A 23,425-nucleotide genomic window follows, 5' to 3' on the forward strand; every position below is an offset into this window, starting at 1 on the left:
CTTTTAACTTTACTTTTGTTTTTGAAAAAATTTATTTTTGTAGTGGTTTGTTGTGTCTAGCCCTTAGGTATAAGTAACTTAATGATTGGGTCAAAGTTCAATCATGTTAGCGGATGTTCAGAGTGAATATTCTCATTTGATTTATTTTCTGAATTTAACTTAATTCATGTTTGAATTCATTATTAATATCATAATTATAATAATATTTTTAAGTTAGGTTCTTCTGCTCTCCTGTTATTGTTTTAAAAAAAAGTACAAATAGGCTACAAATTAGCCTGAAAGTAAGCTAGCTCTCTGGAAATAGTAGCCTACACCAGCGCAATGCACGAATAACAAAATGTTTTTGATTTACAAGCGACAAAGAACCAAAACAATAGGTTTGCAGCGCACGTTTTTTTTTTTTAAATTACCAGGTAAAATTTTTTATACTGATCATTTTGTGGAATATTTGCCAGGATTTTCTCAGTGGACTGTAGTACTACAACATATAACATCATTACCTTAAACACACGATCTTTGGCCTCATTGAAGCCAGAACAAAATGTTCACGACGTAAAAAAACACGAACCCTCACGTGCGCACGTGAACGCGCAGAGCGTAGCCCGTCTCTTGTTTGTCCTGTTTCATCATTCAGTCACATTAATTGTCGCTAATGTTTACAGAGCTATGAAAGAAGAAAAACTACAATTATAGGCCGTGATTTTCACCAGACACGGCTATGTGTGTCTTCCTTACAAGTTTTGGTACCACTCTTCTAACTTGGCGGTTGCTATGGCTGCGAGTTCATGCGAGGCTGGCAGTGAGGGAAGTGACGAGCGGGGCTGTTGTTGGGACACGTGACTGGAGCTGCACTGATCTGTTTTGACAAGCAGCAGTGAGGAGGGAAGTGAGGAGGGGAGGCAGACTGTAAGCATCACGACTAGAAGGGACTCACTGTTCTTCCTTTCATCTGCATTTCGGCCGAAGTAACATTAGTATCGAGCTCTATTTTAGCAGTCGGCGACACATCAGCTACTGTTAGCTAGTAAGGGCTCGCGAGGGACGGTTGCCGTCGTGAGCGACTCGCTGGGATCGGAGCCTATTTGTTGTCGGGGTGAAAAGTTTTAATGAAGACCACAAAGGAAGTCAGTACAGGTGTTGTTTCTAACGTTAAGTAGATGGTGACGGTTCGAGAGCCGTGGATGGACAGAAAGTGGACCATATCCCTTTTTATTATCACTTTGTGAGAAGATTGATACGCTGAATATGTTCCTGTCGTAGCTAAAAAAAATATATATATATATAAAAATACTGAGACCGTCCTCCTACCTGCGCTACGTTGGGGGTTGGGATGTTTGGGAGGTCGTCGTCGTCGTCACCAGCAGACGTTTAACCACACTGAAACGATAAGGTTAGTTAGTTAGTTGTGTGTGTAACCCCCCCCTGTTCTCGTATAGCTAGTGTCGTTGTGAGCAGCCAACGTTACAGGAGCGGAGACACAGAAATGCATCGCGACGTAACTGTGTCTGTTCAGGTGGTGGAATTTGAAACGGGCTGTAAGAGAAGCCCAGCTTGCTAGTTAATTTACTCAAATGTCAGATTGGTTGCTCGCTAGCAAGCGGGTTGACAACTGCATTAACGAACGCTATCTGTTAGTGGCTATCAGCTGTCTTTGTATCAGTCAGTTGAACAATACAGTGCGACTCGATGGAAGCGTACAGTAGCATGCTAACAAAGCAATGCTTTGTTGTTGGATAGGGGGCAGCTGGCACCAACACGCAGGCTTCACAGCTGATATTATTGCTTAGCTAAGACGGCAGGTCTCAGGCACAGAGGGTGTGGGGGTCCAGACACCGTTGCATTGCTGTCAAGGCAGCGTGTGATAGAGAAAGAGAAGACAGAAGACCCCGCAAGATACCCTGAAGGCAACCTGATGACACTGGACAACATGAAGCCCGAGCGAGGTATGTGGACCACCAGAAACACTCATACACACCCACACATATACACATCTTCAGGTGGCCCTGAAGGTCAGTATTTGGGCAAGCTGTACATTTTCAGCTTTAAGTGGACTGAATGTATTTCCATTACCCTCAGAGAAGAATCAGGGCAGGGAATTATGTAACAGCTGGTCAGCCTGGTCACTGGTAATGTGAATTAAGGAAAGGCTGACCCGAGCAAATGAGGACGTGCACATACAACACACATTTGCTGCTCCAGTTTGGGATGTCAACAACATTAATGTCAGCTGTTTCTTTTCCCCTGTTTTTTTTTGGCTCAGCATATAACCTGCTGGATCCTCTCATGCCAAACACTGTTCCCTTTTCCAGTAGCTCTTGTTTTGACAGTCTCTTGCACGGAGCTGCTGCAAAATGTTCCTCACACCCACCCTGTTGTGGAAATAAGGCTCCTGCCGTATGCTCTGCAACCTGTTTACATGTCGCTGTATCTGCAGCAAAAGGGCAAAACAGGGACAGAGGGGACATCCTTGTTTGTTTCAGTGTGATTATGCTAATTTTATTATTGCATTCATTTGTAAAAGGGGGATCTCATTACCTTCATCTCTGCCCTGACACAGTTAACATTAGATGTTTTATGAGCTCCTTTAAGCTAAATGATTCACCTAGTGATTGATTGTACACGGTTGTTGGTGATCCAGCTGGTGGCTTGAATCGTTGTCAACAACAACACAATAGCACCAGAAGCAGTGAAGGGCCACCGTTCTTCAGTCATGATGAGATTAACTGCAGTCAATCAGGGCTCGTCTGTGTGTTTTGAATAGGTTATGAAACTGCAGTCAGGCTGCTGACTGGCCTGAGTGGGATCTTCCTTAGAGCACAATATGCTGGTAATGAGACTCCACAAGACACAGAGTAAACATGTGCCCTGTATGGGACTTTTAACCCTAACCCTGCCTTGCCTTGCCTGTAGGATCCTAAGCCTTTGTATAGAAGCACTGACCCAGACATCTGTGTGATGTGACTGACCAGAATAATGGGCACACTGACTGACACTGTACAGTGTAATTATAGCCTCATAATGCAGCACAGCATGCTGGGTCAACTGTGAACAGCAACACTGCTGTTGTGGTATTGGTTGGAAAAGTGTCTCTCAAATTGAGTGATAGTGAGATGGTTTACTACCAAATACTCAGTGTGTTTGTGCCTGCCTTATATGAGCCAAAAAGATTGAGAAGTGTTGGCCTGAGGCGCAGTGCTACAGCGAGTCTGTTCTTCACCCTTCATGGATTATCACCATGTCAGGTTGGCTCGCTCACTGTCATGTTCTAATTATGAAAGCTTGTGCCAGTGGAAGCTGCTCCACAGCAGTAGCTCCCTGTATGACTGGCAGGCACTGTGGTGCTATTGTTATTTGGAACATACTGTACCGTTCCTTTGGTGGAGATACCAGATTGCTTATGGCCCTGATGCCTTCTTACTCTTCTCTGCCTGCTCAGAGGAAAGGACTGCAGTGGTGAGAGGAGTTGTTTACTTAAAAGCCTGGACCACAGCAAGGTCGAGTTTGAAAGGAGAGTAGCCAGTTCCACTGCTCTGATGCTGGATTGAGGGTTCCTGGGAGAGCCCGGCTAGTTTGGAGTGGGAGAGTTGGACATGTCCAGACATGTGCATCTTGCTTATACTGTGGTGTGACAAACCTCATGGGCTGTGACCTTCTCATCAGGTTGCTGTGAAAAGTCAAGCCAAGGCTTAGGGTAGGTGATGTGGTGAGGTGATAGAATCAGGCTGCACCCTGCCATACTTTATCTCCCTCTCTCCACCTTTAGCACCTAGAGGTGACTACGGGAGGTAGTGGTGCACAAATCCAACAAACAGTATCGGATCTGTGCCAAAACTGTACTTATTTAATGAATCCCTTATTGGAATGATGTGACAAGTCAAAATTAAAATACTTTTTTTTATTGTCACAGCTCCTGATAAAAAGAATTAAGACTTCAAATACGCAGATTTTTTTTTTCAAGTTTATGCAGCATCTCTGGTACTTTTTTTGAACCATGCTTTTGTTATAAAAGGAGAAGACAAGCACTTATGTTCTGCTCAGGGGCCTAACCAGAGTCATCTGACCCCCTTGTTTTTCTATGAGTTGAACTATGAGTCAGGATGGCGTGTATGTGCGTGTGTGTGAAGGAGAGAGTGAGTGTGGCAGAGAGTTTGCAACAGATTGCTGTTGGCCCTAATAAGCGCTGTACCGTTGAACCACATGGCTCAACAGACAGCTTTTTACAGGTCCCACAAAGAGCAGCTATGGAAAACTCGGGACCTGTTTACACCAGTCAGGGAAAACATGGCTCGCCGTATCGGGTTTCAAACCGCTTCAGCTGAAGTGTGGTTAAGCTGGATTTTATTTGTATCGTTAAAGACATAATTTTGTTGTCTCCACATGTAGAAGGGCAAAGCTTGACTAAAAAAAAACACATTGGAATTATTTACACCATAAAAATAGCCTTTTTTCCTCAACTTCCCTTCTCTTCACAACCAGATCAGTGGAGATATATTACAAATACAAAAAAAGACTTTGCATTATATAGCGACATGTGCACATGTGTGGTGAAATTTCTGAGTAAAGACCTAAGAATGGTGACTGAGTGCTTCCTCCTTTACACCCTCGACCACACTTCTCATACTCTTCCCCCTTTCAGACACCCATTAAACAACACACAGAGATGACCTCAGAGCTAGTCATGTTGGAGAGACTCAGTCAGCTGGCAAGTCTCAGCGCTGCACTCCTTGCTCTCTCTAATGTTATTTGGTGTGTTTGTATGGTGTCGCTTCCTGTTTGGAGCCATTAGTCCTTGAAGGAAGAGTTGAGTACAAGTCCCACCCCTCACCCAACTTACACCACTGCCTGCCTTCTGGTGTGGGCTCAGCCAGATTACAGCTGCCCTGAGATGTCCCGGACACATGCCAGTGGATCAGTGTATTCACTCTCACTGACGAGACACTTAGATAATACAGAGCGACATACACTGTTGTCCCGCACAGCACCTGTCTAGTCCTGTGTTGTCTTTGCCTCCTCCTTGGCAGTGATTTAGCCCGTGGAAGGAGGCAACAACAACAGGTGCTCTCCTCTGTTACAATCATCTTGCATAAATTGAGTCCATCTGAATGTTTTTTTTTTTTCTTTTTCTTGATTGACTTTTTCTTTACTGGGTTTCTTTTCTCAAGATTTCTTAACTAATTGCCACACCACAGCTGGTGATGCTTGGTAGTACTTTGATAGTTTTTTTTTATTTTTTATTTCCAAGACACATTCTGTTATTTGTCATTACCATTGACTTTATATAAATATGGAAGACACGTCTCCACTTCCTGCTGCTATGCCAAAGTGAAGCCAAAATATCTCCTTACTGGGAGCTTCCATCTTGCTTGTGTGACGTCATTTGGAGCCAGAGTCTGCACAGTAGAGTCGGGCGGCGGGATGACGGCACGCAGGACACGCCGCCTCGGTCATCCCGCCCTCAGATGGAAGTTTGAGAGCAGCTGTCACAGCTGTCAATCATGACATCACACCCCCTTCTATAATTAAAAACAAACTTATCAGAAAAATGAGCACTTGGCCAAACATCAGCGTGATAAGAACAACCTAAAATGACAGAAAGCATCTCTGGGGAAAATTTATTTGATGTGTAGGCTATTTTTAAATTTAGCTCATGTCCCATCCGCTAACATGGAGGGGGCGGGACTTATGACATGTACTGCAGCCAGCCACCAGGGGGCGATCGAGATGTTCTGGCACTTTAAGGGAGCTGTCATGACGTCCATATTTATATACCGTCAATGGTCATTACTTATCACAGGTATCACATTTGGAAAATAAGAACAACAGAAATATTAACATTGAAAACCATACTTTTTTATTTCTTTAAGTGCAACTGAAATTAAATTGCGTTTTTTGTCTACTCTAGCACACATATCTGCTCTGTAAATCACTTATCCTGTGTTTAGAAACCAAAAGGAGAAGTTTATATTTTAAAATTCTTTGATTTCATGACCATATTCTTTAGGTTTACATTATTTATTTGTGATTTATGATTAAATACTGTTCCTCCATCCACTTTTTCTTTCTAATAATTCAAAACTATTAACAATGCATTTTAAAAAAACATGTTGACATTATTGCCTGCAAAGGGATGCTTAAATAAGATTTCAGTTGAACTTAAAAGTCGAGCGAACTGACATTTATTTTAACAGTCCATCTAAAGTTGTTCCTGTATATGCAGTTTTACAGTTGGTATTCATTTTATCATCTAGTTAAAGCCAACTTAAGTGTTTCATCGTATTGCCTTTTTAATACATCACCATTGTCATTTGCTGACCCAGCTGCACTGAGCATAGATATTTGACTCCCCCCATTGTACAGCAACATTCAGAGCTGCCTTTCGCAATGAATACCAATACTGGGTAGGCATTCAGCCGTGAGTTACTGTCCTAGCCTCCAGAGTAATCAGCCTAAATCAATGCTGTTGTGACAAGTTTGACTGTAAGGAGCCTAGCCTTGCCTAGCCGCTGCATGGGATTGGGCCCCCAGTCCTCCCAGTCCAGTAATGCTCTTACATAATGCTGGAACGTTTAATTTAGCACACCAACTCTTTATCAGGACACATACACAAGTGCACTGTTACCCTATACGGATACACACAGGCTTAATGCTTAAGGTCGCTGAAGTCATAGTGTCCACACACGTGCACAGACATAAAAGCAGGTGTACATATTTAGCACAGCTACCCCGTATTAAGGCTCAGTGTTAACAAGCTATACAGACACACAAAAATACACCATCCAGACTTAGTGCTGGACTGGCTGAAGTTGAGAGTAGCAGCATGGGGTCACATTTCTGCTGCCAGGATGCCACTAAGCCAGTGATGTCATTGCTTGTGTGTTCGTCACGTCCTCCCGCCCCTGTGGCTCCTCATAGCCAACCAGCAGCCAACTCTGCAGGAACAGGAAGAGCCATCTGGACCTGGTGGTTTACTCCTGGCGTGGGTGGTGTGGAAGGGAGGATGTCTGTGTCTCTCTATCTTTGCATATCAGTTTTTGTTTCTTTATTTTTATCTGTCCCTGTCTGGTGTATCCAGTTTGTCATCTGTTTTACTTCAAGATATCTCAAAAAAAAAAGTCAGAATGAACGAGTCAAAATGAAGACCAGTTTTTTTAACTCTTTATAAAAGCTTTTACATTAAAGGTAGAGTCAGTGATTCTGGAGAAAGATTGTTCAAGACTTTTTTTGTCAAATTCAGCTTATATCTCCTCATAGTCAGCTAGCTGGCTGTTCTGTGTTTGTGCAAAAAAAATGTGGTGTTCATACACAGCTGGCTCTGTAAATGGGAAACAAACAAATTGGCTCACAGCGAGCCACACAACACTGTTCCAACCAATCAGCAACAGGGGGCGTTCATGTTCGTGTACAGGACAGGGGGAAGTCATCAGAGCAGCTGTCTGTCACACGACAGTCTCCCGTCTCCAGCACCCATTGAATGGTGGGGGAGGCACATTGAAAATATTGTCTCTCAGAACAGATACACTTCCTTTTTATTAAATGTATCAATCCATACTGAATCCCAGACAATGTCACAGAAACGCTCTGCATTTTCTTTCGCTCCAAGTCTGTTTCTGTTGTGTTTAGTGAAGCATAATCTGAACAGGCAGTTGTATAAATCACACAAATATCTAGGGCTGTAGTCTGCTGGTCGACTGGTCGATTAGTTGGTTGATATGCTCTCGTCCAACTAAATTCTCATTGGTCGAATAATCTCCGTGTTATTTTCATAAGGAGAAAAGTGCTACATCAATAGCTTTCCAGGATTAATCCATTATGTCCTGCGGCGGGAGGGACAGACTAACAAATTACCTGTGAAAATGGGGGTGTATTCAAAACACCCCTGTTGTTTTCACAACTTTGAACTTGCCCAACCTAATAGAGACTGCTGGGTCTAACTGTACTGAACGTTTACTGAACGTACTGAATGTTTACTGAATCTGTGTTTCTCCATAATGACACAACGAGAACCACCGCCAGGCCAAAAAAAAAAATTTTTAATATTTGATTTTGATTTGAAATCGACAGTGTTTGGAAGTCTCTGTGCAGCGCTGTTCCGGTTAGTAGTGAGTTGTCAGTCAGGCAGTAAATGTACAGTACAGACTACAGTGTGTCGGTTAATAAATGCTAAAAAGTCACGTCTGTTGTTTCCCCAAATGCTGGAAAAGTGAAGGAGGTAAGCTCCAAAGTTAGCAACAATAGGTTAGCCTAACCTGAAGACACAAAACAGAGAAATACAGAACAGAGAAATGTGTGGCTGCTGAGTTTACTGTGCACTCCCCCTCCCCTCCCCCCACGCCTAATCGATTAGTTGAAGATTATGTGCGATTTTAGTCGACCAAGATTTTCTTTGGTTGACTACAGCCCTACAAATATCCCACTATATATGTGTTTCAACTTATTAACTGCATCAATGAATCAAGAAATACAAACACTGTCGATTTCTTCTTGTGGAGCCGACATGCAAACTATTTTGGTTCAGTAAATTTCTCCTGTCAGTCAGCCTGGTGAGGCCAGTCTGTCTGGCTGCTGTCCTCTCAGCTCTCCAGGAGCTGCAACTGACAGGCGGCTGCTTATTTGGACAGAGACGCTGAACGCAGGTTGAGTGAGAAGTGGGGAGGCCACAGAGAGGTGGGATGGACTGTTGTGCTCACATGAAACAAATTTTTTGTCTGCTTGTGATAATGTGTGAGAGGAATAGAAGTGACTCTACAGCTGAGGCATCGCTCTGGATTGTGTTCTGTTCAAATATCAACTATCTTTCTCCAGAATGACTGACTCTACCTTTAATACAGAGCAGACTGAACAGGGTTAGTATAATATGCAAACCATCTATTTTTTAAAAAAATCCCATGTGGCCAATTCTTATGATCAGCAACTGTAGGGTCGTCATCACGATGAACAATTAATTCGTAGTGTCTTTTTATAGTGCATCCTTCCCTCCACTCTAGTATTAATCCCTGATGTGACATAACTAGATCTGTGTTAAGCTGCAAGTTCTGTAGGACTAGCGCGTCTTGCTCAGAAACCACACAGTAAAGAAAAGCACAAGCACTCATGCCTTGCACGGATGTTTTGAGTGTGTCTTTGTCACACACCCAAGATGTCTTATTTTAACTGAGAGACCAAAATGACAGCCTCTTGTTAACCTCAGTAGTGTTTACATAGGAGTATGTTAGGGTATGTGTGATTATTGTTATTCTGCGAGGTCTGGAGAACCTTGTAAAGGCAGTTATGTCTCTCTCTGACCTTCAAGTGAATATACTTTATACAATATACTATACTACTATAGCTCTACCTCTCCTCGCTTCACTGGTCTTCTTTTCTTTTTTCTATCTTCCCATGCTCCTGTGAGTCACATCACATTGACTTATATATAACACCACAACACTTAACACCCCCACCTCTGCTATCTGCTCATAATATATAGACAACAAGACCAGGTCAAATCCTAGTATATGGCTGGACCGTGTATGTAAACGTAGAGGGCTGAAACAACAGACACAGGAAGTGGCGACACTTGGCCAACCGATGAAGTTACACCATTGGGGTGTCACTCAGTCAGTCACTTTCATGCTGATAGGGCTGGCCCCGCTGTTGAGGTTTAGCTGTAAAACATATTAACAGAAATAGAGCTAGGCTGACTTGCTAAACACAAGAATGAATAGGTGATAGTAAGGACTGGCAGATTTATCAGTATACTTATATCGATTGCTTGATAGACATTTTTCAGATATATTGGTGTTGGCATGCATTTCTCACACAATGCATTGAATTGAGAAAAAGTGAGCCTGTAGCATAAGGCTAGTTTCCAGGACTGCAACTAACAATTCTGTTCCTTAGCAATTAATCTGTCGATTATTTTCTTGATCAATTGATAAGTTGTTTGGTCTATAAAATGTGATAATGACGAAAAATGTCCATGACAGTTTCTAAAAGCCCAAGATGAAATTTGCAGATGTATTGTTTTGTCTGACCAACAGTCCAAAACCCCAAAATACTCAGTTAACTACTCAGTCTTAGTCTTTTCTGACTAAGAAAACCAGGAAATATTCACATTTGAGTCACTGGGATCAGAGAATCTTGGCCTTGCTCACTTTAAAAAGTGACTCAAACTGATTAATCAAATGAAAAGATGGTTGGTGAATAATTTTCTGTTGATCTACTATTGATTAATTGACTAATCATTGAAGCTTTACAGATTTTTGGGCGTTACCTGAGTGTTTGTAGTCATCTGCCTCAAGCATTAAACACACATGTATTTTTGCAAATGTGTGAAACCACATAGTCTTAAGTAATGCACATGTGACACGGTCCTTTGTTTGATTTCAAGTTTGGCTGATGAGTCAACTTTGGAGTGAATTTTGCATTTTTTGCCTTCTATTTACTTTTTGGATACAGTTTCTATTGTAAGCTAAACATGATGTATATTTACTAGAGCAACATTTTAGATGTTAACGACAAATTCTGTGTATTTCAGCTCATGTGATGCTTCACAGTTGCTGAGGAGCAGCACATAGTCATGACTCCTGCTGTTGCTCCCGAGTCATAGAAAGTACTTGTCAAGAATGGCACTCCTTTGATGAAAGTAAAAATGTTTAACTCATACAGGTGGTCAGGGAGGTTGAAGAGCTAAAAACATCCTAAGCTAGCTCTCAGAATCACTAGAGCACAATAACTAATGAATAATTAAGAAATAAAAAGCTAGTTCTGTATCAGATGTCAGTATTTCCCACACCTTTTTAATGTTAATGTCAAATAGACTAATTGGATAATATTTGTTTGCATACTGAACATCCAGTACTGTTACACCCCTAATATTGATTCACAGTGCAGATTGGCTCTTCAGGTTTTAACGTCTGTTACCAGACACCACACATCTTTGGTTGCAAGAGTGTTATGTAAACCAGCACTTAAATCAGGTTCACTTTTCACACAACTGTGTCAGTGTTTTCATGCTGACAATACGCTGTTGTGTGCTAGTACTAAAAGGTCATAATAGATTGTTTGGGATTTAACTGTTTGATATCAGTATGAGCATAAGCCAAAAAGATAATTAGGTAAAAGACTATAAGACATGTTGTTTTTCTATGACTTTTAAATGTGTGCATTCACACTAGGGGTTAACATTAATTAATCAGGAGAAATCTAATAGAGGCCGTTAAATATCTTTAATGCCATAATTGATCTTTCCCTAATGTGAACTATTCTTTCAAAGTAATAGCTACATGGTTACACATGCACTATCGCTCACACTCACAGTCTCTGATAATGGAGAGCACCTTGAGGGCTCATTGTGGAGGCGTCAAGCACATTGCTTATTAACAACAGTGTGAGCTTAAGTTAATTTGAGACTCATCACAGCTATCCCCTTTCCTTTTCTCCATTGTCTCATCTCATCTCTTTCAGGCCAGCAACTGTCCTCAAATATTGAGTGAGATGATTCGACTATCACCCCCCCAGTATTGCCTCATCCTCTCCCCAAACCAGCTGACAGTCGGTCTGTCCTGTTTAACAGGGTTAATGTTCTTTTTTCCCCTTTACTCAGCTGATTTTTCACTGGTTGGCTTTTTACTTATTATGCGGTGGCATACTTTTAATGAATGCTGTTGCTGAATCAGAGGACAAGGAACTGTAATTTTGAGTTTCACAAAAAGAAGGCTTTAAATTAGAGCTGCAGCGATTAGTTGATGAACAGAAAATTAATAGGCAACTCTTTTGATAATTGAACAATCGTTTGTCAAACATTTGCTGGCTGCAGCTCTCAAATGTTGAAGTGATTTGAAGCTGTTCTGTGTCATGAATGATAGTGAACTCTATTTTTTTTGGATTTTGGACTTTTGATCGGACAAACAAGGCATTTGAAGATGTCACCATAGAAATTATTATGTACAAGTTTCACTATTTTCTGACATGGACAAATCAATTAATCTGGAAAGTAACCGGCAGATTAATCAATAATGAAAATAATTGTTAGTTGCAGCTCTACTTTCTAAATATAAGTTAAACAAAGAGAAGTGAGAAGTGAGAAGCAACCACAAGGAGAGAAGCAACAGCTATTTGTGTCCTTCATGGCAGATTAATCATTCAGTAAAGCCAGCAAGGTGAGGCAGGTTTTTCCAGTCACGTCCAGACTTCGGCCTTGTACTTCTTTGTCCGAAGCGGTTCATTCCAGTCACCAGCCACCTCAATATTTCTGTGCCACAACTGACACACTTTTCACATGGCCCGCAGAGCTACGCCGCTCCGGTTGCTCAACACGGACCCCCCTTTCTAGAAGCTGGCATCGTTAGCACAGGAGAGGTCAAAGGCTTGTGCAATCTTGTTGGACAGGGTGGCTCTGGTTTCAGAGAGAGGCTGGTTTGTCCTACTGCCCTAGTGTTCTGCACCCACCAGCAGTCAGCTTGCTGAAATTTAAACTGCTATAGTAAAGATTTGGTGTCAGATGTTGCCATTAGATGAGAGAGGGATTGGTCAAAGAGACCGCATATATGGACACAGCTTACTCAAGTGACGTACATGGAAGAAATGAAGAGTAATTACCAAAACATTGTTTTGGAGAATAAAATTCATCTCTAACATTTTCAGTCATTTGTCTTTTTTTTTCTAGATCATGTTGTCCACATGATAGTTGGATCTGGGGCTCAGTAATTTGCACTTTTCCCATCTTGTCCAGTACTGCTGTAGTCACTCCACTCCACGTTACATAACCTGTATTAGTTAGACAATGAATTTGCAAAGGGCCACTCTTGCCTGAATAAAAGGAGCTTAGGGGGGGCCGGCTACAATATGTGCAAGCGGAGAGGCCTAGGTCACAAAGGGCACTTCGGAGGGCGCAACAAACCGTAGGTCACTGCTCTGGTATTTCAGGAAAGATGAAGGAGAAAAGGAGATTCTTCTCAGCCTCTAGTACACCTACCTCACTGTAATTTTTGTGTTTGTGCACTCTTGCCTGCCTGCTTTTAGGGATAAGTTGTAATCCATAGGGGAGTTTACAACATATATCACTTATTTCAGCCACACTCTGCTTGACATTTACTCAGCCATTCGCATTCACACCTGAAAGCTGCCCGGTTGAGCCACTGAGCAACTCATCTGAATAATAGGGGTTTTAAGTACCTTGCTCAAGGACTTCAGTTGCTATGGTTGTTGAAGATGAAGAGAGCATACTGTATCTCATTCCTAACCTGGCATGTCCCAGCCAGTTTGAGATTTGAATGAATATTTTAGTGGTCAGTATCTGGCTGGTAGAGTATGCAGGTTTTTTTGTGACATTCAAAGATAACATCAGCTGATTTTTTTTTTTTTTTTCAGTTCCTCCTGTCTGATTAAAGGTGTGCTAATACTTGAAATCAGCTGGCATGGTATGTAGTTGCAGTGAAATCCTGCAGATTCTTGGCACTCTTTCAGCCCATGGTTACCTAACCCTGATAGGGGACTATTGTTGCTGGTTCTTTCATCATACAGTCCTGACCTAACTGTAATGAAGATTAGCAACGCAAGCAAGTGATTTCAAGGGGATTTATGTGAATGTACTCAAAATAAGGTTTACTGCCGTAAGTGTGAGTTTAAACTGGATGACCTGCTAATACTTACATACATTAGAAAATATATCATGTTTTGCTCAGTAGCCTAATGACAGATTAACACGCAGAGCAAGTCATTTTTAAATTCAGCTACTCTGTTTTCAAAATATAGGTCAGTCTATGGTTTTCTATCGGTTTTGAGTTTCATCTGTCAATTTTAGCCATAGGAATGAGCTTTTGAGCCAAAAAATATATATTAAATTGTCTTCTGGTAAAACTTCATCTCCTAGCAAGGTGTATGGAAAAGAAAGAAGTATTCCTCGGTTCATAGCTGCTAAATAATTAGATATAAACCAGGCCTTCAGTCAAAGAAAACCTTACAAATGATTTTTTCCACATCAGCTGAGATGAGTTGTCTGTTAAGTGCTCACGCCTCATGATGAAAAGTTTTTTCCAGTGGCTCAGAGCTTGTTTACCATGTGACCTCTGTAGTATGTGAGTTTCTCAGCTGCTAAACAACAGCTCTGTTTATGGCTGACAATAATGGGTGTGAGAGCAAGGGCAAGGTGGTGTGACAGTCTGGGTCGAGTGTGTTTGTTTGTTTGTTGGCAGTGGGAGAATAATGGCAGCTGAGTTCACTAAACAGAAGAAGGGTTCTCCTCAGCTGGAACTGTACTAACGCTCCTCAGCCAATCAGGGCTTGTTGCTATGTGTGCTGTGAATCTGCCCCTTTGTGTTGCAGAGTGGGAGAGAGAGGGACACACACACACACACACATGTCACAGATCCTGAGTCCATAGTTTTGAAGAACCATCTCATTAAATCAAGTGGGAGGAAGCTGGAAAAGTTTTGACAAAGACAGAATCTAAGGCTAAAACAACATATTGGAAACCCAGACTATAAAAAAAACTTTCCGGTACTAAGTAGTAGTTTGCAAACAAAGCCCAGAGTGTACTGGTTAAGTCTACTGGTTGTCAACTTAGTAGTGGAATTTAAAATACCACTCATCCAGTGTGATAGCTGTAATTTAAACCAAATGTAATGTGTTGAATTTCAGCACATCAAATCAAACCTGGCTCTTCTTTACTAATGATCCTCACCATTCTTTATGCCAGTTTCTTGGCAGACTTCACCACCACTTCCACTGTTTTTGAATGTTGTAACACAAGGCAGACAAAAACAGGAAAAGTGAGCTGGCAGTGACGTGTTATTCATGTTATAACCCTGTTATTACGAGTGAAGTTTAGCAGCCATCCTCTGCTGTTTCACCACAGAGAGTGAGAACAAAAGCTCTGCGGGTTAGGGACAGATGCAAGATACTGTGTGACATAAACACTCAGACAAAGTCAGGATAACATGTGCACCTACACAGAGAGAATATGATCACGTAAACAGCTTAACAGACAATCTCGGTGTACAATGCAAGAACATAGTGCACAGTCAGAGCACAGCGGACACAGAAACAATCATAGGTTGTTTATACCCAGTGTTCATCACTCACAGAGCGCAACAACAGGCGCATTAATTATCTTCAAACATTTTCTTGTCAAGCTGCCGCTCACTGTCACATACAAAGACGCATATTGGTGCAGCTCATTCCCACACACACTCTTCAATCACCGTGACGGGAATGTTTAACACAATGTCTCCGTTGCCTTGGTAACACTTGCCCTTTTTTTTTTTTCTTCTCCCTTTCTCCGCTGGTCAACTGTTGTGATCGTTGATCACTGTTCTCCACTAGTCCCAGGTCAGTCATCCTGTAGAGAAATGACTGAGGCCATGTATCCTCTTTTGTTTTGCAGCAACACTTCCTTTTTATGTTGGGACTTTAAAAGGAAAAGCTGTTGTGCGTTGCTACAGACGTGCGTAGTTGATTGTGTCTGAAAACATGTTGCGGTTTCTCTTTTTAGAGGAAGTGTATTTAGCAATATTGAAAACGCCTCCAGTAGGTGCATTTCATGAGTGGATGGTTTATTTGAATTCACTGAAACATGGTGGGTGAATATAAATGATTGAATATGTTCCCTATTACCTTCATAGTAATGCTCAAATTTCAATCAATCTAGAATGTGAAAACAATTAAATTGTTCAGGTAAAACCCAATTTAGGCTTCCTACTTTGAGCCGGTAACCATCTACCAGCTAAACAAGTATCAGCTGCACCTAATTGAGGTTAATTCAGTTGTCCAAACCTGTGCCTGTCTAAATATTGTCAACATGCTTGAAGTCATAACAACGCTGCTAGACAACTGACCACAAAAATAGACACCACAAGACTTCTCTTTGGCCTCTTGTCAGAAATGAAGGCTGATTTGGTTCGTGCAACCATTCAACATCATTATGAGAAATAGAACAAGACCAGAAAAAGCATTGTTAAAAAACACAATTCACCCGCCTATGAACTATCAGAAATTTGCACTTATAAAGCTGTAAACACCATGTTGAAAGTGGAACACTGGCTGGTGAAGCAGTTAGTCAGAATTCCTTCAAACAATGTTACGTATAACCTGATGCACTGGATGGTTGTTTGTTTGAAACTGTTTGGAAAAGAAAAAGAAATATTTGGCAGATGATTGGATGAACCGTCTGTCTATCACCGTCTGTCGCTTCTCGCTGTTGTCACACCTAAACCACGGCCATAGCCGCCAGTTCTAGGACGCTTATTGGTGGTTCGGCCACAAGCACATAACTTGAAGCCTGACAAGATGGATTCTCGTATGATGAATCCAGCTGCCTCGCATGGTAATGTTATGTAAGCATAACAGGTTCTGAATAGCTGATGACATTATGGCAGTAAATACACAGAACGCTGAGGTTTAGGTGCTCTGTATTTACCAGATTGTGTTACAAAATACTACATTTTGACATACATAGAGAATATGCATAATGAGGGACAGACTGCTCACTCTGACGTAGCTCCTCTTTAGGCCTCTATGTTTTTTACTGTTTTGCATATTTCAAGGCACACAGTATGTTTGGAACTACACACTTGTTGTGAAGTGCTCACAGGAATAGAGAGTTGGTAAGGAAAACATACCTAAAGAAAAGTAAAAGCTAGGAGTTGTACTCTTCAGATGTATAGGGAACAGAGATACAGTTTAGTTGGTCTTGCAGTGAGACCAGCTGGTCTCCAAATATAGACGGTCAGGCTGCAGAACTGGCCATGGAACAGAAAAGACGGCATTGCAAACAATTCCCGTGGTGGGGAAAATGCAGTTGCCAGAGCTGCTGACACTTCAAATCTTCCACCTGCTTTGCTGCCAGTGCATGTGATATCTTTGAAACTGGCTATGTGCTTTAGTCTTGGGATTGCCACAGGGGAGCCTGTCTTTCAGGTATCAATAATCAAGTCACACAGTGATTTAAAATAATTCTTTTATTTGCAGCAGTATGGCTGATGTGGCAGCATTCAAGCAAATAACTTATGGCTGTAAAAACTTTTCTCAATCTTGCAAGTATGATTTGTCATTGCCATAGTGTATGACTTCAGGCATTCACCGCATTAGCCCTTTTTAACACGGGCGCTTCCTGCAGACACACATCACAAAGTCATCAAATAGTTCATTGTAGGAACCTACACTTTGAAATCAGAGAGAGAGAGAGAGAAACAGAAAATGCGAGCTACCAAGTTGTGTCTATATTTATCTCACCGGGGGCTGCAGTAAGGAGATTTAGCATGGAGGAACTGTCAGTGTAATCTCCCATTCTGCCTGTGTATATTCATTATAGAAGTGCAGCTGTGTGTATGTACGTGTGTTTGTGTGCGTGTGTATGTTAGGGCTGCGTGATTCCTGATTAGGTGCTGAACAATTAATTGAAATTTTATCAAAACACAATATTGCCTAATGCAATTTTCAAATCACAGGGGACACAATAGTTGTTAAAGGCGAAATGTGTGTCGACATAGCATTTTAAATGAAATATCGTCGTGCTGCAGAGATGTGCTGGCCTACACATCATATTCTACAGACTTAAGAAAACATGTTTGTTTGCTACAGATCCCTGCAAAAATCATACCATATTCATTTGAATATGTTTTTCAATTAAAATGAGAATAATGATGTAAAACCCTATTCCTGATCATTTGAGAATCACAATTTTCCAACTCAGAACTGATAGTATGATTTAGTCTCACTTTTCTTAGTTTGATTATAGAAGTCTCTGTAACTCTCTTGAACCTTGCAGAGTTTTCTGTTTCTGCTCTCTCTACCTATGCACAGACCGAGTCTTGTCAGTTGTTGATGTTGGGGAGAAATAAGGAACGCTTTGTTGGATGCTACCTACGAATGCAAATGTGGCAGAATCTTTGAATATAATTGCATAGAGATGTGATTTTAAAATTTCAATTCCCATGTCTCGCAGCCTTAGTGTGTATATATACCGTACATTTACTAAAGTCCATCTACATCAGCATGATTCAAGGTCATCTCATGTCATCACTGCATCACAATTTCCCCTGCATTTATATTTCATGCATTTAGCACTCTTACACAGAGTGACTAAAGGTGCAAACACAGGAAAAAGCTTTTACTTTGGTTTGTTTGCCATCAAGGACATCTGGTCCTGTACCTGATGGGAATGAGAAATTCGTTGAACCTTCACGTTCAGAAAGAGCTAGATATGATTGTGTGTTAAACCGACACACCTCAGCAAGCTCAACAGACTGCTGCAACTGCTGCACTAAAGCTGCCTGGTAATGCCCTTAACACACAGCTTCCCGGCTGACTGCTTATCTTGAATCTGTGGGTCCTTAAAACATCATATCAGCAAAAGACCTCAAAAGATTTTGAATATGGAGACCAAAACCATGTTTTAAGTCTCAGAAATCTTAAAGTCCTCTGGTCTCCTTGCGGGGGTTATTTTTCATTGAGGAATTGGTCCAGTTATACAGAGCTTTATTCTCTTAGTTTTTATTATTAATTCATCTTTAGAAAATGGACTGAGCCCCACTGGGGCAGTTAAGGCTTAAATGCTTTGCTCAGGAGAACCTCAACAGAGTTATTCATTTACTTTCACAGCCAGTGTGTGGATTTGAACCAGAAAAAAAGCAGTCACTGCTTTTTTTCTGGTTCAAATGAACACACTGAACTCCACTACTTTAGCCATTCTTTAATTTTTTTCTCTCTCACATGTCAGTTATTTTGAATATCAGACTTGGGTATTTTAATGTAGCAGTTCACTTAGCAGGGCTTTGATTAATAACTTTTTCTCAGCATTGCAAAAGATGTGTCACGCTCACCTAAAGCACAGCCAAGTCACGATTTGTTCAAGTCTCACGGTACAACAGGTCAGAGGTGCCTTTTGACATTCTAAAATATCATCTGAAAAATATTTGTCCACCACAATCTGCCAGATAGGTCATGTGAGGCTTTGGTATTGCCAATTTATTTATTTAGAATGATAACAACTTGTCATTTCTTAACTGACTATTTTTCTTGTGGGTGGGTTTGGGCATTCAGAAAGCTTAGATGTTTACATCAACTCAGCCTATTCACTTTTTTTTTTTTTTTGCAATGATTGCACTTGACAGATCATTAAATGAACATTAATATGACTTCCTGTCTGCCTTTTGAACTAACGGTGCGTGTTTCATATCTGCCCTTTTAAACTACTCCTCTGTCTCCTCCAATATCTGTGTAGAGCTTCTGTCTCTCTCCCTCTGATGTAAGCCTCTTCTCCCCTGCAGTATATTATCTCATATTGTGTGTGTGTGTGTGTATGTGTGTATGTGTGTGTAAAACACTCAGCCTTTGATAGCCAGTAGCCCCGTTATAGGTGAGCTCATCAGTGTTGTGTTCCTGCTCAGACTTTGATCTGTGGCTCTCTTTTCTGATCTGCCACTGGCTTCTGTCTCCAGTCCCCCAATGCACACGCAACAACGGTGCTGATGAGGAAACACTGGCGAGACTCTGGCAGTGCTCATTTGAATGAAACATGATCATAAACAGATGACACATATAGAGTACAGCACTTCGGCCCCTCCTCCATTAGAGCAGAGGAGGATGGGAGTGGTTTTTTTGCCATATGGGTACTTACACAGCATTTAAATTAGCTGTGAGTGAGTGTGTCAATATTTGTGTGTGTGTGTGTGTGTGTGTGTGTGTGTGTGTGTGCATGTGCGTGTAGAGAGCAGAGCAGCTTTTGCCATAGAAAGAGGGCCAAACATGCAATGAAAGTGTGGCCACAGTGCACTGATTTAATGGGTCAGCCTTTCTGAATCTGGTGTGTGTCTGTCTCTCACTTTCCTGTTTATCTTCCCATCTGTCTCAGTTAAAATAGAAACACTGCCGTGTTCAGGATGTAAAAATTGGATCAAGTCTTATCTCCCTGATTTTTTTTTTTTTTTTAACATATTGGTGCAGAGACACAACACCAAGAGGAAACATACGGACAAGTCATACAAGACTGTTTTGCCCAGGCACTGACATGTTTGCCTTGTTCATTTGCCTCTCTGACAGGCCTTAGGTAATGATGAATCATGTCAAAGTGTGTATCAGTGTGTACCGCGGTGTGTTTACTCTGAATATGGTGTTGGCTATTGAGGCTGACCCCTCTGCTCGTGTCCTGGAGGCCTTTTTCCATCCCACATGACTCTGTACTGATCTGCTGGCCCGAGGACATGGAGACAGCCGAGAGGTGTGTGTGTGTGTGTGTGTGCTTGCGTGTACGGGCCAAACCAGCCGATCTGTAGGCGGGACTCCAGCTGTGCTTGGTGGCAGGCGGTTACAGGTCTACTAATAAGAAGCCTGAATCTAAATCCGACCTGTTACATAATTCACATCACACGAGATTGGTGGAGGAGAGGTCACACGCATATGGAAGAGAGAAAGATCAGTGTTCCATTGTGCGTTATGTATTTTCGCTTCAGGTCCGTAAAAGTGCAGGAAAGTGCATCAGCAAAGCTTCTTATTTAAACAGTGGACCTGATTAAGTTTTCATGATTGAAATGTTTTCTGTTTGCATTTCTCCAGCAGTGTTAGTAGTTGCTATGGCACTTCTCTAAGACTGCAGACTGAAGGCAAAGGGAACAGTGCGGTTTTTACACAGGTTTGATTTTAAAAACCAAGAAAACTCAAAAACAAGGAGAGACAATGGAAAGATGTCTCACAGGCACATGTTAATTTAAAAAAAACTACACATTTAAACTGATGAAAGGCAGGTTCCACATTTTAAAGAGACAGTTTTGATCACGTTTCAGTGGGAAGGAGAGGGCGAGGAGGGGGAGAAAAAGGCAGGATTGAACATTGAACCCTGCTTGTAAGGCTTAATGATTGGTAAACAATGTGGATTGTTACAGAAATTCCCAAATGATATTAACCATTTGTCCCAAAGGCAGGATCAAAAACATGACAAAGAGAGGTGATTTGATCTGCGTTAGGCCAAAACAGATTCTTCTGGTTTTTCTAAATACTCCAATCAGAATTCTTTTGTTTTTGTAAAGTGTGAAGTTGTTGAAAAAGGACAAAACTTGGTCTTAGTTCTGACCAATGTTGCTAAACCTTTTCCACTTCCATCACATGTACCGCTGGTATGTTCTCTTCTCCTTTCATGCCTGTGGGAGCTTTCCTGCTACTCTGCTTTTTTGTGTTGTTCTGCATCCTGATCACCTCCCAGCATCTATTTAAGCTATGTTTCTTTGTGTGTGTGTGTGTGTGTATGTGTGTGTGTGTGTGTGTGTGTGTGTGTGTGTGTGTGTGTGTGTGTGTGTGTGTGTGTGTGTAGGTCTATTCTATTCAGGCACGACGCCCTAAAGAATGACAGCTCTCATCTATGCGTATGCAGGCTGGGCCCCTTAACCAAAGCCTCCATCACTAGTCCTTTGTCCCGCAGCACACACGTGCATGTGTGTTGCTGTGTGGGTATGTTTGTATGTTTTCAAGGGATTTGTGCGTCACTGTGTCTTTATATGTTGGTGGCCATGCAAGTTTTTCACGTGTGCTTTAGGGGTGTGTGTGTGTGTGCGTTCCTGGGTTTGCCTTTCCTAGAAAATGGTAATCTGATACCCACTGTGCACTCATGATTGGGACTTTGTGTGTGTGTTTAAGGCGGGGGTATCCCACCACCCCCCTTTTTTTTTTCTCCTGTCCTCTTCATCACTCTCTCACTTCCCTTCATCCATCTATGCTTCCTTTCTCTTTTGCTCCTTGCCTCCTTCATGGAGCATCACCTTTAGCCCAAATCCCCTAATAGCACCAGGATCTGGAGCCTTTTCCAGGTCCAACCGTATATCCAGTACGTCCGAGCAACCTCCTGTAAAGGTGTAGGCGATGGACTCGGTGACCTTCAGTCTTGACCTTTGTCATATGTTTCTTCCTTTTCCCTGTCTCTTGCTCTCTTTTGCTCTCTCGCCGTTGGTCTCTTGCTGCCTTTGTTCAAACCTTTTCCAATTCCAGCATATAAAGAAAAGGAGATTGTCCCTGAATATAGCCTCCTTCTCCCTCTCCATCTCTTTCACCCTGCGCTTATTCAGCCTACAGCTGGCTAACAGACCCCTCCCTCCCTCCCTCATGTTTTGTGTTGGACTGCGCCTCTCTCCACGTGCAGCAGCAGCTCAAAGGCATGTAGGAGGAGTTCCCTGGGAGGAATGTGCGTGACTGGCTGGCAGACTGCGATACGCGCACACACTCACACGCACGCACGCGCACCCACACACACATGCATCCAGCAGCAGCTCTTTGCTCACACGTCTGCAGAGCCAGCTGAGAGGGACTCTGTTCCAGCCAGCTTGGCTCTGATGGGAGGAGGACAGGGTGTGTGTATGTGTGTTACTTTTACTTCTATCCTTATGAGGACCTGACGTCCTCAGAATGAGAAAAACATGAAGAATATCCACCTAATTTTGACCTCATTCTTGTTTTGACTCTGATTTTAAAAATGGCAGCAGTAGGTTGTAGCTTACAGAGGTATTCAGGCATTTCGAGGTTATAGGTAGGCAGTTTCTTAAAGCCAGTTTGTTTGCTTGTGTGTTGGAAAGAAAGAAATCTGCAATTCTCAGAGCTGCTCCGTATCAGCTGACCTCCTGCGGGATTCTGGGAGTTTTCTCTGGAGGAGTACAGGATATAGAGAGCTAAGACGGGCTCTTCAACCCTCTTCTAAAAATACCCAGCTTTAGATCTGAGCTTCAATTACAACACAAACAGAGCAAGACTTTGTTAATTTTGTTGTGGCAGGGGACGAACCTGTGAGCCGCAGCTTGTGGTGATTTACCGCCCAATATACAACATCTTCAACTTCTTGGCCCTCGTAAAAAATTGCAATAAAATCAGGTTATTGTGAATAATAGAGTACAACAAAGTGGCTCAGCATGAGCAATAATTTGAATGTGATAGCCAGCTGAGTATTCCTTGTCTGTAGTCTTTCTTATTCTGTATAGTTGTTCATTTGAACAGATTCAGAGGGGAGTAGCTTATTCCTGAAAGGGGAAAGGTTTCCGAGCTACTCAGCCCCACCCGACACTACTTTGGCAACATTGGTGGAGCACCGGTTGGAGCAGCACAACCCTATTATTTATATCTTGTAACTCTCCTCATTTATCTGGTTTATCTTTTGTTTGTAAATGTTTTGCCAATGAGTGTGAATGATGTCACCGTCAGTCCTGCCTATGTTTGTTTGTTTGTTTGTGTGTGTGTGTGTGTTTGTACTGTATAAGGCTGGGTGTCTGGCAAGAAGTTGAACTGGACTCAACTTTTACCGAAATGCAACCCGATGTCAATCACATACATACAAGCACATTTTCCTGGTGGATTACTTTGTGACATGAATGCCATTGTCAGCTGTTTACCCTGTGATCATCACGACGAAAGATAAAACAGTTGCCGCTGTGAAAACTTTCCAGAGTTGTAAAATCCTGTCTGTGAGTTTTACAAA

General features: G+C 41.9%; 1 protein-coding gene across 1 annotated transcript in view; it reads left to right on the top strand.

Moving 5' to 3' along the window:
• The first annotated feature begins 513 nt into the window (after window positions 1-513).
• The window catches only part of fam214a (family with sequence similarity 214 member A), a 32,976-nt gene continuing 10,064 nt past the window's right edge, over window positions 514-23,425 (top strand). The window contains exons 1-2 of the mRNA XM_042413534.1: window positions 514-906; window positions 1,738-1,943. Coding sequence (XP_042269468.1) covers window positions 1,913-1,943 — 31 coding nt within the window. The 5' untranslated portion in view covers window positions 514-906; window positions 1,738-1,912. The remainder of the gene's footprint in view (window positions 907-1,737; window positions 1,944-23,425) is intronic.

The sequence above is a fragment of the Thunnus maccoyii genome, chromosome 1 (assembly GCF_910596095.1).
Source record: "Thunnus maccoyii chromosome 1, fThuMac1.1, whole genome shotgun sequence".
NCBI classification, from domain to species: domain Eukaryota; kingdom Metazoa; phylum Chordata; class Actinopteri; order Scombriformes; family Scombridae; genus Thunnus; species Thunnus maccoyii.